Source organism: Heterocephalus glaber, unplaced genomic scaffold (genome assembly GCF_053883595.1).
Source record: "Heterocephalus glaber isolate CG9 unplaced genomic scaffold, H.glaber_assembly_v1.0 deba00000470, whole genome shotgun sequence".
NCBI classification, from domain to species: Eukaryota; Metazoa; Chordata; class Mammalia; order Rodentia; family Bathyergidae; genus Heterocephalus; species Heterocephalus glaber.
Genome location: NW_028258145.1, coordinates 3,273,434 through 3,289,904, shown reverse-complemented (window position 1 = coordinate 3,289,904; position 16,471 = coordinate 3,273,434). Strand labels below are relative to the sequence as shown.

At 41.2% G+C, this 16,471-nt stretch overlaps 1 protein-coding gene and 1 pseudogene across 1 annotated transcript in view; both read right to left on the bottom strand.

The window, feature by feature from the left end:
- Positions 1–16,471, bottom strand: part of Vwa3b (von Willebrand factor A domain containing 3B) — a 315,053-nt gene that overhangs the window by 161,953 nt on the left and 136,629 nt on the right. The window contains 2 exon segments of the mRNA XM_087203240.1: positions 3,025–3,140; positions 5,413–5,582. Coding sequence (XP_087059366.1) covers positions 3,025–3,140; positions 5,413–5,582 — 286 coding nt within the window.
- LOC147829746 (large ribosomal subunit protein uL18 pseudogene) lies at positions 8,458–10,847 on the bottom strand (annotated as a pseudogene).

Sequence of the window (16,471 nt, the reverse complement as noted above, 5' to 3'; positions counted from 1 at the left end):
GTACTTTGTCCCAACAATGGGAAAGTGACTAACGCAGTGATCTTACAAAAGAGGTTGAGGGAGTTCCCAGTTTTCACTGTTTGGACCGTCCATCTGGTTTGCCTAATAACAAAATAGTATTTGTCTCCTTCAAAGAACGTAGCAACAAGGTGCTGTCTTGGAAGCAGAGACTGGATCCTCACCAGACACTGAATCATCCAGTGTCTTAATCTTGGACTTGCCAGTTTCTATAACTGTGAGAAATAAATTTCTAGTCCTTATACATTTTGTTACAGCATCACAAACAGACCAGGACATGGGAAGTCATTATTGAATAGATAAATTTAGTTTGGAAAGATAAAGAGTTCTGGGGATGAATGGTGTTGAAGACTGAACAGTGTGAATATATTTAACACCTCTGAGCTGAACATTGAAAAATGGTTAAGATAGAAAATTTTATATTATGTATATTTCATTATAATTCTAAAACTATTCTTTATCTGTGTAAATACTGAATAGTTTCTCTAGTGTGAGAAACTCAAAGTGTAAATAAGGACTAAAAGGTATAATAGATAATGTGAAATAGGAAGAAAAGGGGCAAAGGGGAAGGGGAAGTGGGAGGGGTAGGGGAAAGGAAAGAAGGGAATGGAATTAATATGAGAAAATGAAAAAATGGAAGCAAAGTTTTTATAAATAGGGAGTGATGGAGGGGTTGAAGGGGGGGCAGGGGAAGGGGGAAAAATAAGAACCAAGAGAGATTATGTAAAGGTGCAAATTTCCAATGATGAATGTCATTATATTGTATACCTAAAATGTACCAATAAAATAAAATTAAGAAAAAAAATTTTTTAAACTATTCTTTATCATAACTGCATGGTTTTTTTGCATGGGGCATGGACCCCAAATGCATGGGTCAGTCCTACTCTGAAAGCTGATGAACCAGAATGCAAAAAAGTCAGTAATAGCAGGAAATTTCTTTCAGATTTCCAAGTGTGTTCTCTAAGTAGTGCTTCTCGAATTCCTCACTGATAGTATCTGTGTTCCATATAATGGGATGTAAAATTATCTCCTAAGGAATCATCCCCATCTCAAATCAGAGAGTGACCTGAGAAATGGATAGTGATAAGTAATTATATGATAGTGCAGAGAGGGAATCAATCAGGAAAAGGTTAAAGCACTACCACTAAAGCCTAGGTAAAGTTGGAAACCACACATTTCCCAAACCAAAATGGTCTCTCAAAGCTTTCTGGGAAGTTTCTGAGTGGGAGATGTAGGCTTCAAAATGTTGGTATTTCTGCAACATTGTGATGGATTGAGGAGATAAGATTGCATATTTAGGATTTGACAATCGCACCCCTCAATTCAGGACATGTGGTCACTGAAATTCATTTAGAGTAGCAAGCCACACAACATTTCATTCTATGGAAAATGTTGCATCTGTAATTTAATTTGTACGTTTCACAGTGCTGGAAAGATGATAGTGGTGGAAAATGTTAGCTCTGTGACCAGATATGTTTTCTTTTATAACTTAGTTACCAAGTGATATAATTTGAATGTGGCCCTCAAAGTTCATGTTTTGGAAACTTAATCACCAATTCAAAAATATTAGCGGATGGGACCCAGTAAGTGATGGGTCAATAGGCCTCTGCTCTCGTGAACGGATTGCTGTCAGTACCACAGATGTGGGTTGGTTATTGAGAGAGTGGGCTTGTTGTAAGAGCAAGTTTAGCCTTCTCTTGCTCCCTCACTTTTATCCTCTTCTGCCTGTCCACTTTCCTGCATGGGTGAGACAGCATGAAGGCCATTGCCTGATGGTAGCACTGTCCCTCAGACTTCCAAGCCTCCAGAACTATGAGTCAAATAAATCTCTGTTCCTTATAAATCCTATAAATTGGGTATTCCATTATAGCATCAGAAAACAGACTAAGAATCCATGGAACACATAGGCTGAAATTTACCCCTGTTTGCAGTAACAGGCAAGCCTTGGGATCTGGTGACACTTCATTCTTTATCCTGATCAATTCATTGCCCCCTAGGCTTAATCTTGTAAATTACTTTCAATAGGCATGGTATATATCCTGAATTAATTTTTTTCTTAAATTACCATCAATCTGGCTTATCATTTGGCATCTGCTCAAATTTTCTAGAGATGTCCACTTCATGATCAAAGGTGTCAATGTGATCACCACTGGAGTCTGTGGTCCAACAAGCTCTAATAGAACCTCTCCTTTGCTCTGCTCTGGGCTGCTAAGAACTGGATTCTGCCAAAGCTGTGTGCCCTGGCCCAACCCCCAACCATTATCTTCATCTGACAACCTAAAGATAATGCAACTGCCTCCCACTTATAGTCCCAGTGCCCTTCTCCCGGGAGCATTTGCAACACCATTATGCAAATTGAGGAATCTTTTGAGAACTGCATGTTGCAGCATCTCCCCATCCCTCAGTAGTCCTGCCTCATAATGAAGCTGACTGATTGAAGCTGATAGATTGATTGCCTCATACTGAAGCTGATTGAAGTCTGATTGATAACTGAAAACAAACAGGGGAGTGGAGGCTCACTGAGGTGAGCTTTCTTAGATTTCTCCCCAGTCATTGTGCCATGTCATCTAAATGATAGGACAGCAGCTTCCTTTTCTGTTTCTCTCATTAATTTCTATTCATTGTCCTTGGTACTTCGGAATTTCTTCAACCTAACAATCTTTGAATGAAAAAGTTGGTTCATTCAGCTTCCATCATGGCCTGGGCCCTCCCACAGGCAGGTCTATCCACTCACTATATCCACAACATCACAGGAAGGATGGGAAAACTCCAGAGAGCTGTAGTGCATCCCCCTGCAGCCTCAGTGAACCCAGGCACTGAGGGCATTTTCCTAGACAATAAATAGGCCTGGCTGCTAGGCTGGCAAATTTACCACTAACATCCATTAGCCACACCTTTGTACCACCTAAATAACACAAAAGACATGATGCTTTATTTCCTAACTTATATAGATGACCTGAAATTATAAGGATATAAACTACATTGCTCCTTTTGGATTCCAGGTACCTGGAGGGAGTTTTCCTTTCAGTTTCCTTGAATTCCAAGAAATCACACTGTCATCATTCTTTGTGGAGAAGGCGGGAAATTCTATGCACTCTGTTCGCTCTGCAAATGCATGGAATCTGGAACATGAAGGATGCTCAACATTAGGCTGGTAGAGAGTAATTAACAGATATGTGCAAATGCCTGGAACTGGAAATGGAGCAGGAAGAAGCACCAAAAGCTGTGAGTTAGACTTCTTGTGAGGACCCAGAGCATGGACAGGCAGTCTAGTCACCCCTGGCCTTTTTCTGCAAAACTTGGCTCCACACAGTGCACAGCCTAAAACTCAGTGGCTGAATTGCAGCTCTTCCATGCTAAATTACTCCTTGGGCTCTAGCATGCTCAAGGAGAGTGTCCAGATGAACAGTGTACAGCACAAGCAAGAGAGGTGGCCCCCTCCAGTTGTCTTTTTCTGTTTGTCATAGTGAAGATGGGGCAGAGAGGCCCCTTTTGTAATTGGGGTGTTCAGAAACCTAGAATCAAAGTCAAATACCTGTTGCTAAAGGATTTCAAAGTGCTTTAAGAGCAGCCAGAGTAGTGAGCCTGAATCTCTGAATCTCTAGAGGTCTTGTTAAAAATGAAGACTTCTGACCATCTTCAGACCCTAAAAGTCAGGATCTCTGAACCTGTGGCCCTAGGATCTGCCATCAAGTTCCCTAAACAGTTCTTATGCAAAGTGATTGGTTAAAATGCACCTTCTCAGGCCCCCTCTGCTAAGTAGGATCAGCCTGCAAGGCCAATCCTAGGCTTCTGTGTGGTTAACTAGCTCCCCAGGCAGCTGTGATGAGCTCCTACACTTGAGAACAAGTGCTCTGGGCACACATTGTACTAATTTCGGACAGGCTAACTTAGGAAAGGACTCAATAAATCTCTTTGTCACCACAGAAGTAGGTGGTCTTCTTCCACAGGGAACCCCCCACACACACACACACACTGTAAAGGAAAGGACATATGTTTTAAAATGTATTATTATTTAGGTGCAGTGAGGCCAACCAATCAGGAGATGACCTCCAATGAAAAGATAATTTGTCAGTCTCAGTTCCTGCTATGAACTGAACTATGTTCCCTCCCCACCCAATTCATATGACCATATTTGGAGATAGGTTCTATAAGGAGATAATAAAGATTACATGAAATCATAAGAATGGGGCTCTGATCTGATAAGTGACCTTGTAAGAAAAAGAAGAGACCCTAGATAACTCACTGTCTATCTATCATCATGTGAGGACACAGTAAGAAGTCAGGTGTCTTTAAGCCAGAAAGAAAGCCTTCATTAGAAACCAAATTACCCTTGATCTTGAACTTCCTACCTTCCAGAGCTTGAGAAATAAATTTCTGTGTTTAATCCACTCAGTCTGTGGTATTTCATTAAGGTAGACCACTCTGGTTTGTACCTGGAATATCCCCCAAAGGCCCCTACGTTAAAGCCTTGGTCTCCAGCTTGGCACTACTGGGAGGTGGTGGAACCTTTAAGAGGCAGGGCCTAATGGGATGTGTTTAGGTCACTGGGGTTGTGCCCTTGAAGGAGATTGTTGGATTCCAATCTCCTTCTCTTCTCTTTTGCTCTCTGGCCATGAGGTGAGTGGTTTTGCTCCACCATGGCTCCTTCCATGATGTGCTGCCACCACAGGCCCAAACCAATATGGTTAATTAGCCATGAACTGAACTCTCCAAAACTGTGAGCCAAAACAAGCCTTTTCTCGTTATAAATTGATTATCTACTCTAGGGTATTTGTTATAATGACAGAAAGTGGACTGACACACAACCCAAGAAGACTAAGTTCCCAGGAGGGGCTGACAGGACTGGTCAGGAGGCAGAATATTGAAGGGAAACAATGGGTAGGAGGTTCTATTGTGGTTTCCCTGGGAAAGACCCAGCAGACAAAGTAGCTGGTTTAAAATTGGCTGACTTGAATAATTTCAATGAGCTCAAGGATTTAGAGCTGTGCCCCTTTGTTTGGTGCCTGGCCCTAGAGTGATCAGGATAGAAGATAGTGGTCCTGAGCCTAAAAGCCAAGAGAGTGGAGATCTGGATCAGTTAGTTTGCATATGAAAGGTGCACCCCCAGATTGTCCTTTACCACCTCTAGGAATTAGCTATCATAGGGAAGGCAGTCTCCCCAGAGTCATCAGGCTTCCAAAATGTCAAAGAATCAGAAATACAGGAAGCAAAAAGATATGATTAATATGATAAAGAAATAAAGATACATAGAGACTAAAGACTATACTGGAAAGAGGGAAAGAACATAGCAACAGATTGGGCAAAAAGACCACACAAAATCCAAGACACACTGTTGAGCTCTTATACGCAGGCCATCCACCACTGTCACTCAAAAGCACATTTTCTGCCTACCTGCTGTGGGTCCTGGCACTCAGGTCCTTTAGGAAAGCTATGGTGCCTTCTCCTCTGGCATTGAAGGACACTGTGTGAACCAGACATGGGATCTCCAAAGCCCTCTTAAGGAGAAGCTCCTTGGATTCCTCAGGAACTTCCCCCACCACAAAGTAGTAAATGGATTCAATCTGCAAAATAGAGGTGCTGTGGTTGATCTCCCTACCACATCCCAACCTTTCACTGGACTCACCAGCAATATACTTTCTACAAAAGTGCTTCTTTTAAAAACTGGGCAAGAAGAATTGCAGCATAGCTCAGTGATTTGTGAGGACCTGGGAGGCAAAGTCAGCCAATTAGATATTTTAGGCCTGGTGCCAAAAGTGTCTCTAGACAGTGGATACAGTCTCCAGTACTGCATGAGAAGAATATGGTTGCAGATTTAGAGAAAAGCATTCCCTGGGCCCATGAATACATTATACAGGTTAAGAGCAGTTATTTTCAAGTCAAGAAACAAAGAAGTATTGGCACAGCCTCTGTGGGCAGGAAGCTTATGAACCATTTTCCAAGGTGGTGCCAGAATTCTGCAGTGCAAATACATCCATCCTCAGTTGGGACAGGAGGCAGAAGGGAGGGCGTAGTCCCCACTGGTTCTTCCTCTGGCTTCATCTCAACAGAGAAACACATTCCTCACCAAGGACATGAGACTGTCCTGACTTTACAAAGCTGGTCCAGGGGCTGGGGATTTAGCTCAGTGGTTTCACTGCCTGCCTTGCAAGCACAAGGTCCCAAGTTCAATCCCCGTAACCAAAAAAAAAAAAAGAGTACAAATCTGGTCCAGATCCAGGTCTGTCCTCTAGGCCTCACCCCACACTTTGCCCCTCACCCATGTGCCCCACACCACCATGCCAGCCCATGAGCAGAATGGGAGAATGAGAAATCCATGTCAGAAGCTACACATGTACACACACACACACACACACACACACACACACACACTTCTTTAACCTAGGGTTCTGGGAGATGTATACTTCACCAAGCTAGGAGACAATCCCCAAAAAGTGTTCCTTGCTTAATTTAGAGAGATGGAAAGCCCACACCAAGCAATCCTTGTGACAACTCCCCTAAACTCAGGCATACCAGTGACGCTCTTCTGTAGGATATAGCTTCCCTGTGTTCATCTCTCCCAGCAACTACAGAGTTCTGTGGCCCCCAACAAGTGATTTACCTTCAGTTTCTTCACTTATAAAAAAGGAAATGCAGGTTGTTCATGACTGAGTTTTAAGGAGGTGATTTACATTTACGTATGTACAATTATGCATATAGAAAGGGACATCAGAATATATGGTGAATGTTTTTAAATAAAAAATATGTATTATAGTAAAAGATAATGCATCATTAACCCCCCCCACCTCTAAACACTTTCCCTTGCTTCAAATATACTTTTTTTTAAAAATTCTTTTATTGGTACATTGTAGGTATACAACACAATTACATTTCTCAGTGGGAATTGTACCTTTACATAATGCATCTTGGTTCTTATTTTTTCCCCATTCCTAGCCCTCCCTTCAACCCCTCCACCCTTCCCTATTTACAAAGACTTTATTTCCATTTTTTCCATTTCTCATCATTTTTCCTTTCCCTTCTTTCCTTTCCCCTGCCCCTCCCACTACCCCTACCCCTTTGGACCTTTTCTTCCTATTTACATTATCGATTATTCATTCTAATCATTGGTACATTTTAGGTATACAACATAATGATATTCATCATTGGAAATTTGCACCTTTACATAGTCTCTCTTGGTTCTTGTTTTTCACCCTTGCCCAGCCCTCCCTTCAACCCCTCCATTCCTTTCCATTTACAAAGATTTTGTTCCTATTTTTCCATTTTCTCATATGAATCCCATTCCCTTCTATCCTTTCCCCTAGCCCTCCCACTTCCTTCCCCTTTGCCCCTTTTCTTCCTATTTCACATTACCTATTATACATTTAGTCCTTATTTACACTTTCAGTTTCTCACACTAGAGAAACTATTCGGAATTTATTCATGTGTGTCCTATTTATTTCACTTAAGAGTATTGCCTCAATGTGCATCCACTTAGCTATAAATGTCTCTAATTTCTCATTTTTTATGGCTGAGTAGTACTCCATTTTATAAAAAAAACCACATTTTCTTTATCCAGTCTCCAGTTGATGGGCATTTGTGCTGTTTCCAAGTTTTAGCTATTACAAACTGTGCTGCTATGAACATGGGCACACATATATCACTGTGGTATGATTCTTTTAATTCTTAGGGGAAGATCCCCAGCAGTGGAATAGCGGGGTCAAATGGGACTTCCAGTCCTAGTTCTTTTTTTTTTTTTTAATTAGAAAAGCAGCTTTATTCTTGTATTGCTCTCAAAGTTACAGCAAATCAAATGGAAATGGAACACTCTTTAATGTTAAATAACCCAAAAACATTATTGTGGAAGAAAGTTTCCTATACAAATGACTCTTAATTTGAACAAGTACCATCATAGGAAACTTACCACTTCTGAATATCCATTTTGAACATTTAAAAGAATGGCTTCTGATCTTTTCTCTTGGGGCCTAAGAAGCCATCATCTTAAAAAGACAGGAGTATGGTAACAGCAGGCAGTACAGATGAACATCTCCACAAGCTTTCACTCCTTTTGTTTTTTGAGATGGGGTCTTGTTCCGTTGCCCAGATGGTATCAAACTTCTAGACTCCAGTGATATTCCTGCCTGAGCCTGTGTGCTGGGACTATAGGCAAATGCCACCATGTGCCAATTCCTGCCATTAGAAGTCCTTACATTTGCCAGTTCCATTCACTCTGTAACTATCTTGAAGAGTGACTTTAAAAAAACCTGTGAAAAGCCTCATTCCATAAACATCAACAGTGAGTATTTTGTGAATTTATATTAGCTAAAATACCATTGCTGGAAACGTTGTTTGCATTGAAGCTGTTTAAAATTTATACAAATTTAGTAATGTCTTCGCATGGTAATGTTTGCACATTAACAAGACTGCAAAGCAGATTAAAATTACTCCTTTATAAAACAGATGTTGAGTCAATAGCATGGTTTATTGTACTATACTTACATAATTTTAATCTCAGACATCAAATGTCACAGGTAGTTTGAGCACATTCCCTGGTCTTGAACTTGAGAAAGTATTCTCCTTGACAATATGCAATTAGCAACTTTAGTGGCTGAAATTAGGTAAATTTTTATTAACCTACAGATTGGATGGGGTGGGGCATGGTGGCACACACCTATAATCCCAGCACTCAAGGGAAGCTGAGGCAAGAGGATCATAAGTTCAAGGCCAGCCCAGACTGCATAGCAAGCCCTTGTGGTCTAAAAAAATAATAATAATTGGATGAGTAGTATCAGCCAAGCCTACCAAGCCCTCTGAAATTCCTTGGGCTCAGGCCAGGGATTTAGCTCAGTGGTTCCACCACTTGCCTCAAAAGTGCAAGGTACCGCACCCTGGTACCAAAAAACCAGAACAATAAACTAAACTCCCTTGGGCTGAGAATGTACCTCAGTGGCAGTGCTTGCTTAGCAGGCTTGAGCCCCAGCATTGCAGAAGAGACATCTTGAGGCCATACACCAGAAATCCACTTACCCAGAATTTGAGCTATGGGGAAATTGGTAACTGTTAAGAGCAAGACTAAAATAAATCATTAAAGACCTTTGATTTTCCATTTTCAGTGTTTCCTGTGGTCTAAAAGGGCTGTTTCTTAAAAGACACAAATAAATTTACCCACCAACTATTTTTTCCCACAAACTTGATATCCAAGATTTAATATTTGATCATCTTCCATATATTGTCATAGTCAGATCTGGCATGTGTCCTTCAACATCCCATAACATGAGACATCTCCTTTTGAAACTAGAAGCACTTCTATTTTCTGCTCAGAGGTTTTACCTGGTTAAAGTGAATGTACTGAATCTGTGCTCTTCATTTGCTTTCTCTCAAAAATTTAAAGCCATCATTCATTGCCAGTTTTGTTTCCGCTGAGATTGTATACTTTTGAGGTACGTTTTCTTCCCATTAATGATCTGGTTATAATGAATGGACAGAAGAATTACTTCCTAGTGATCACTGATTGGTCTGTTGTTTGCAAAACTTTTAGGGAGAGCTATACCATAAAATTTGAGGGATAATAAAAAGAAAAGGAGGGCCAGAGATTTAGCTCAATGGTTCCGCCACCTGCCTTGCAAGCGCAAGGTCCCAAGTTCGATCTCTGGTACCAAAAAAAAAAAAGAATAGGTATGAACTTTGGAGGAATCAAAACACAAGTTGGTTGTTTCTGGAACAAATTACACCTGTTTCTTGGAGGAAAAAAAACCCTGTCAACTCCTTTGCTTTTATACTTCAGTGTATTTCTTAGACTCTCATAACAAAAGCTTAACACAGAAGCAGTCGCTTGATGAATAAGTTTATTGGTTGTCATCTGAAAAATCTTCATAGAAAATTTGGTTTAACTCTCAGCAGCTCGCTCCTGAGCTCTGAGGAAGCTTGCCTTCTTTTGAGCTACCCTATTTTTGTTCGGGGCAAGGGACATTTTGGGATGGTTCCACCTCTTCTTTTTAACTTCTCTTTTTGGCTTCTTTTCATAGACTGGATTCTCTCGTATAGCAGCATGAGCTTTCTTATACATCTCCTCCATCATGTCTGGAGTTACATTGTTCTTTATGTACTGAGAGAACTGTTTCTTGTAAGCATCTTCATTTTCTTCCATTAGGTAATGCATATAAACAGCAACATTCTGACCCATGATGTGCTTCTGATGTACTTCTGCACTGAACTCCTTGCTTTCAGAATCATAACCAGGGAATCGTTTGGTACTGTGAGGGATAGACAAGCCTCCATCCACAGCACCCTTCAGAGCTCCAAAAACTTTATTGCCAGTTGTAGTTCTGGCAAGACCTGTATCCAAATAGCAGGTGAAGGCACCAGATTGACCATCAATGCTTTCCACCTTGTATTCATCTCCAGTCACCTGCACCTGGCCTTCATAGATCTTATCCATGCCAAACCTATTAAGAAGCCTGCGGGCCAGCAGCAGGCCAGTACAATATGCTGCAGCATAATTTGTTAGGTCAACTTTCACACCATATTTTGGTAGCTCATGTGCATAAGCTGCACAGACTATCATATCCCCTTCAATATGGGCATAAGCAATCTGATAAATGATATCTCTGTTAGTTACATGAAATATCATCCTGGATTTAGGTGTGTTGTACTTATTTTTGTCCTGGATCACCAAGCGTTTCCGAGCATAGTAATCAGTTTTGCACTCTCGTCTTCTTCTAAACTTCACTTGGTATCTCTTAAAGTAGGCCTTATTCTTGACAACTTTAACAAACCCCATCCTGCGGAATAAAGACCCGCTTACGCGGTTCCTCGCAGACCTCCCAGTCCTAGTTCTTTGAGGTGTCTCCATACTGATTTCCACAGTGCTGGCACCAGTCTACACTCCCACCAGCAGTGCAGCAGGGTTCCTCTTTCCCCACAGCCCTGCCAGCATTGGTTATTGGTTGATTTCATGATAGCAGCCATTCTTTCTGGAGTGAAGTGGAATCTCAGCATTGTTTTCATTTGCATCTCTCAAATGACCAGTGATGTTGAACATTTTTTCATGTATTTATTTGCTATTTCTACTTCTTTGTCTGAGAAATGTCTGTTCATTTCAGATGCCCATTTTTGGATTGGGTCTTTACATTTGGGAGGTCTGATCTTTTTAAGTTCTTTATAGATTCGAGATAGCAGACCTTTGTCTGAGGAAGAGCAGGTGAAGATTTTTTCCCACATTGTGGGTTGTCTCTTCACACTGTTGGTGGTTTCTCTTGCTGAGCAGAAGGCTTTTAATAAGAACAGATCCCACTTGTTGATTGTTTGTGCTAGTTCATGGGCAACTGAGGTTTTGTTCATAAAATCTTTTCCTGCACCTATGTCTTCAAGGGTTCTACCTAACCTCTGTTCCAACTGGTTCAGAGTTTCTATTTTAATATTTAGATCTTTAATCCACTTTGATTTTAGTTTAGTGCATGGTGAGAGATATAGGTCTAGTTTTAATCTTTGGCAAGTTGAAACCCAATTTTTCCAGCACCATTTATTAAAGAGGCTATTTTTCCTCCAGTGAGGGTGTTTGGCTCCTTTATGGAAGATAAGATGACTGAGGGTGTCTGGCGTTGTTTCTGCATCTTCTAATCTGTTCCACTGGTCCTCAGGTGTGTTTCTTTGCCAGTACCATGCTGTTTTTATCACAGTAGCTTTGTAATAGAGTTGCAGGATGGGGATTGTGATACCCCCTGCCATGTCTCTGTTACCTAGAATTGCTTTTGCTATTCTGGGTCTCTTCTTGTCCCAAATGAATTGTTGGATTGTTTTCTAAAGGTCCATAAAGTATGCTGCTGGGATCTCAATTGGAATTGCATTAAATCTATATAGCAGTTTTGGAAGTATGGCCATTTTCACTATATTAATCCTGCCTACCCAGGAGCAGGAGATGTCTGCCCATTTTCTGATATCATCTTCAATCTCTCTTTTCAGAGTGCCATAGTTTTCAGAGAAGAGGTCTTTGATTTCTTTTGTTAGGTTGATTCCTAGGTATTTCAGTTTTTTGGATGCTATTGTGAAAGGAATTATTTGCCCTATTTCTCTGTCAGTGAGTCTGTCATTGGTGTAGAGGAAAGCTATTGATTTTTGTGTGTTGATCTTGTAACCAGCTACTTGACTGAATTTGGTTATTAAGTCTAGAAGACTTTTGGTGGAGTTCTTGGGGTCTTCTATATAGAGTATCATGTCATCTGCAAAGAATGACAATTTGACTTCTTCATTTCCTATCTTTATTCCTTTTATTTCTTTCTGTTGTCTAATTGCCGTGGCTAATGTTTCCAGAACTATATTGAACAAGAGTAATGATAGTGGACATCCTTGTCTTGTTCCGGATTTGAGTGTGAAGGATTTCAGTTTTTGACCATTTAGTATGATATTGACTGTTGGTTTTTCATAGATGGCTTCTATCAGTTTGAGGTAGAGACCATCTGTTCCAATTTTTTGTAGGGTTTTTATCATAAATGCATGTTGGATTTTGTCAAATGCTTTTTCTGCGTCTATGGAGATAATCATATGGTTTTTGTCCTTGGCTCTATTGATATAGTGTATTACATTGATTGATTGGCATATATTGAACCATCCCTGCATCACTGGGATGAATCCCACTTGATCAGGGTGTGTGATCTTCTTGATGATCTTCTGCATTCTGTTTGCCATTATCTTATTAAGGATTTTTGCATCTATGTTCATTAGCGAGATTGGCCCATAGTTCTCTTTTTCAGTTGGGTCTTTCTCTGCTTTGGGGATCAAGGTGATGCTTGCTTCCAGGAATAAATTTGGGAGTATTGCTTCCCTTGCAATTTCATTGAAGAGTTTAAACAGTAGTGGCAGCAGTTCCTCTCTAAATGTCTTGTAGAATTCAGCAGTGAAGCCATCAGGGCCGGGGCTTTTCTTAGTTGATAAGTTTTTAATTACATTTTCAAGTTCATTGGTTGATATTGGGTTGTTCAGAATTTTTAGGTCTTCTTCATTTGACTTTGGTAATTCATTTGTATCTAGGAATCTGTCCATATCTTCTGTGTTGTCCACCTTATTGGAGTATAGGTTCTGGAAGTAGGTATTGATGATCCTCTGGATTTCTGCTGGGTCTGTTGTAATTTCACCCTTTTCATTCCTAATTGCATGGATTTGGGCCTTTTCTTTCCTGTTTCTGACAAGGTTGGCTAAAGGTTTGTCAATTTTGTTGATTCTTTCAAAGAACCAACTCTTGGTTTCATTGATTTTTTATATCATTCTCTTAGTCTCCATTGCATTGATTTCTCCTCTGATCTTTATAATTTCTTCCCTTGTATGAGCTTTGGGGTTGTCCTGCTCTTCTTTTTCTAGAAGCTTGAGGTTCAGCATCAGGTTGTTTAATTGGGCTCCTTCTGTTTTCCTAATATGCATATTCACTGCTATGAATTTCCCTCCTAAGACTGCTTTCATTGTGTCCCATAGATTCCGATATGTTGTGTTGTCATTGTCATTTAATTGAAGGAACTGTCTGATTTCTTCTTTAATTTCCTCTGTGAACGATTGGTTATTCAGAAGTGTGTTGTTCAATTTCCACGTGTTTGTGAAGTTTTTTGAGTTTCTTTTGCTATGGATCTTCAATTTCATCTCACTATGGTCTGATAATATACAGGGGATAACTTCAATTCCTTTGCACTTACTTAAACATGTTCTATGAGCTAGTATGTGGTCTATTTTGGAGAATGACCAATGTGCAGCTGAAAAGAATGTGTATTCTGATTTTGTGGGGTGGAAGACTCTGTAAACATCTGTTAAGTTCATTTGTTCAAGAGTTCAATTGAGTTCTAGTATTTCATTACTTATTTTTAGTATAGTTGATCTATCTATTTGTGACAGTGGGGTGTTGAGGTCCCCCACTACAATTGCATTGTGCATATATGACTTTTCATGTCCATTAGTATTTGTTTTATATAGTTGGGTGCACTAGTGTTTGGTGCATAGATATTTATGATTGTCATCTCTTCCTCTTGGATTCTTCCCTTTACAAGGATGTAGTGTCCTTCTTTGTCTCTCTTAATCAGTGTTGGTTTGAAATCTACTTAATCTGCAAAGAGGATAGCTACTCCTGCTTTTTTTCAGGTTCCAATCACATGGAGTATTGTTTTCCACCCTTTAACTTTCAGTCTATGAGTTTCCTTTTGAATTAAGTGTGTTTCTTGTATGCAGCATATTGTTGGATTTTTCTTCTTGACCCATTCTGCCAGTCTATTTCTTTTGATTGGTGAATTGAGACCATTAACATTGATGGTTGTAATGGAAATGTATTGACTTGTCATTGCCATGACTTTTTCTTTTTGTTGGGTTCTTCCCCTTTACATTTAATTTCTTGTCATGCCAGATGGGTTCATTCTGCTTTGCTTCCTGGGGTTGTGATCCTCAATATCTATTCCTAGGATATTGGGTAAAATTCTTTGGAGTGCTGGTTTGGTATTCACGAAGTTCCTGAGGTGCTCTTTGTCATGAAAGTATCTTATTTCACCATCAATTTTGAAAGATTGTTTTGCAGGGTACATCAATCTGGGTTGGAGGCTGTTTTCTTTTAGGGCTTGGAATATGTCACTCCAAGCTCTTCTTGCCTTGATGGTTTGTGTTGAGAAGTCTGCTGTGATTCTGATGGGTTTTCCTTTGTATGTGATTTGTTTTTTTACTCTGACTGCTTGTAGAACTTTGTTCTTCTGTTGAGTTTCTGGAATCTTAACAATTATATGCCTATGTGTAGATTTATTTTGATCAAGGCTATTTGGAGTCCTATATGCCTCACTTATCCGTATGTCAAGCTCTTCTCCCCTGCTTGGGAAGTTTTCTGCCATTATTTCTGTGAAGAGATTTTTTATGTCATCTGCACTCTCTCCTGTTTCTTCATTGACTCCAATCAGTCTTATGTTATCCTTCTTTGCATCATCTAGCAGCTGCCGGATTGATTTCTCATGTTCCCTTATAATTTTGAAGGACTTTTTCTTTTCCTGGTCACTAATTGCAGTCTTATCTTCTATATCTGAAATTCTGTCCTCACATTGGCTCATCCTGCTGTGTAGACTTTCAATGGAGTTTTTCATCTCCTGGAAATCTATTTGCATCTGTTTTATGGATTCCATTTGTTTCCTATGTTGGGATTTCATCATGTTCCTCAGCTCCTCTCTAGATTTATTAATCATGTCTTGCACTAGGGGCACAATTTATCCTGTTATCTGAGAAATTATTTCTGATTTCATTTTTTCCAGATCCCCTTTGGTTGCCAGTTCAGTGGGTCCAGGTGGTTGAGTATCAGAGTGTTCCATCATTTCCCTTTGTGGTTGCTGTAGGTGATCTGGAAGTCTGGCTTTGAGACTTATTTATGTGTTTTCTCATTTTGACTGCGGCGGGGGGCTGTTAGCACCTGCACGGATTACCTCCTCTGAGCTGGGAGAGGTGGGACAGAGGCCAGGAGCAGAGGTAGGGATGGTGACCCAAAAGGCCTTTCCTGTGGGCTGGTAGCAGCTGGAGGGATGGTGGCTGGGAAGCCCCTTCCTCTGGACCAGGAGCAGTGGGATGGCAGCTCAGAAGCCCCTACCTCTGGGCCGAGAGCGATGGGAGGGATGGTGGCCCAAAAGCCCTTTCCTCTGGGCTGGGAGCAGTGGGAGGGATGGTGACCAGGAAGCTCCTTCCCCTAGACCAGGAGCAGTGGGATGGCTGCTCAGAAGCCCCTACCTCTGGGCTGGGAGCAGCAGGACTCAGTACCTTGGTCTGGTGGTCTGCTGTCCTCTGCGTCTTTGCAGTGTGCAACCAGGTGGTTGCCTGTCTGCAGTGGGGTGATTCAGCATCTTCCCCAGGACTCAGAACCTCTGTAGGATGTGCACAGACCTGCCTGTGTACAGCAGGCTGATTTGGTGTGTTCTGTGCCACTTGGGACCTCGGTAGGCCATGGGCAGACCTGCCTGTCTACAGTGGGCTGATTCAGCGTGTTCCACGAGACTCGAGACCTTGGTAGGGCTTGGGCAGACCTGCCTGTCTGCAGCAGGGTGATTCGGCATCTTCTGCATGACTAGAGACCTCGGTAGGGCATGGGCAGACCTGCCTGTCTGCAGTGGGGTGAGTTGGCCTCTTCCAAGTGACAACTTCAAATATACTTATTCCATCATTCTTTTTACTTTCTGAAGCAGTTCTGGGAGTCTTCTTTAATGAGCGTCTTTATGAAGTATAATCAAAAATACGGTGACTGCAGGAGATGTTGCCCCACAAAATGCTAAGAAAGCTAGGCTTTTTTTACCAGAAGAGGAAGAGACACTGGAATCAGGCTCACAGACAAGACCCCCCCAAAACAGGCCTACATGCTCCACCACTCCCAGCCCAGAGGAAGGAGCTTCTGGGCCGCCACTCCACCACTTCCAGTGCAGAAGAGGTGAGCCATGCAGGCACCAACAGCACCTCCCCCCCATAGAAATGAGAAGACACATAAACA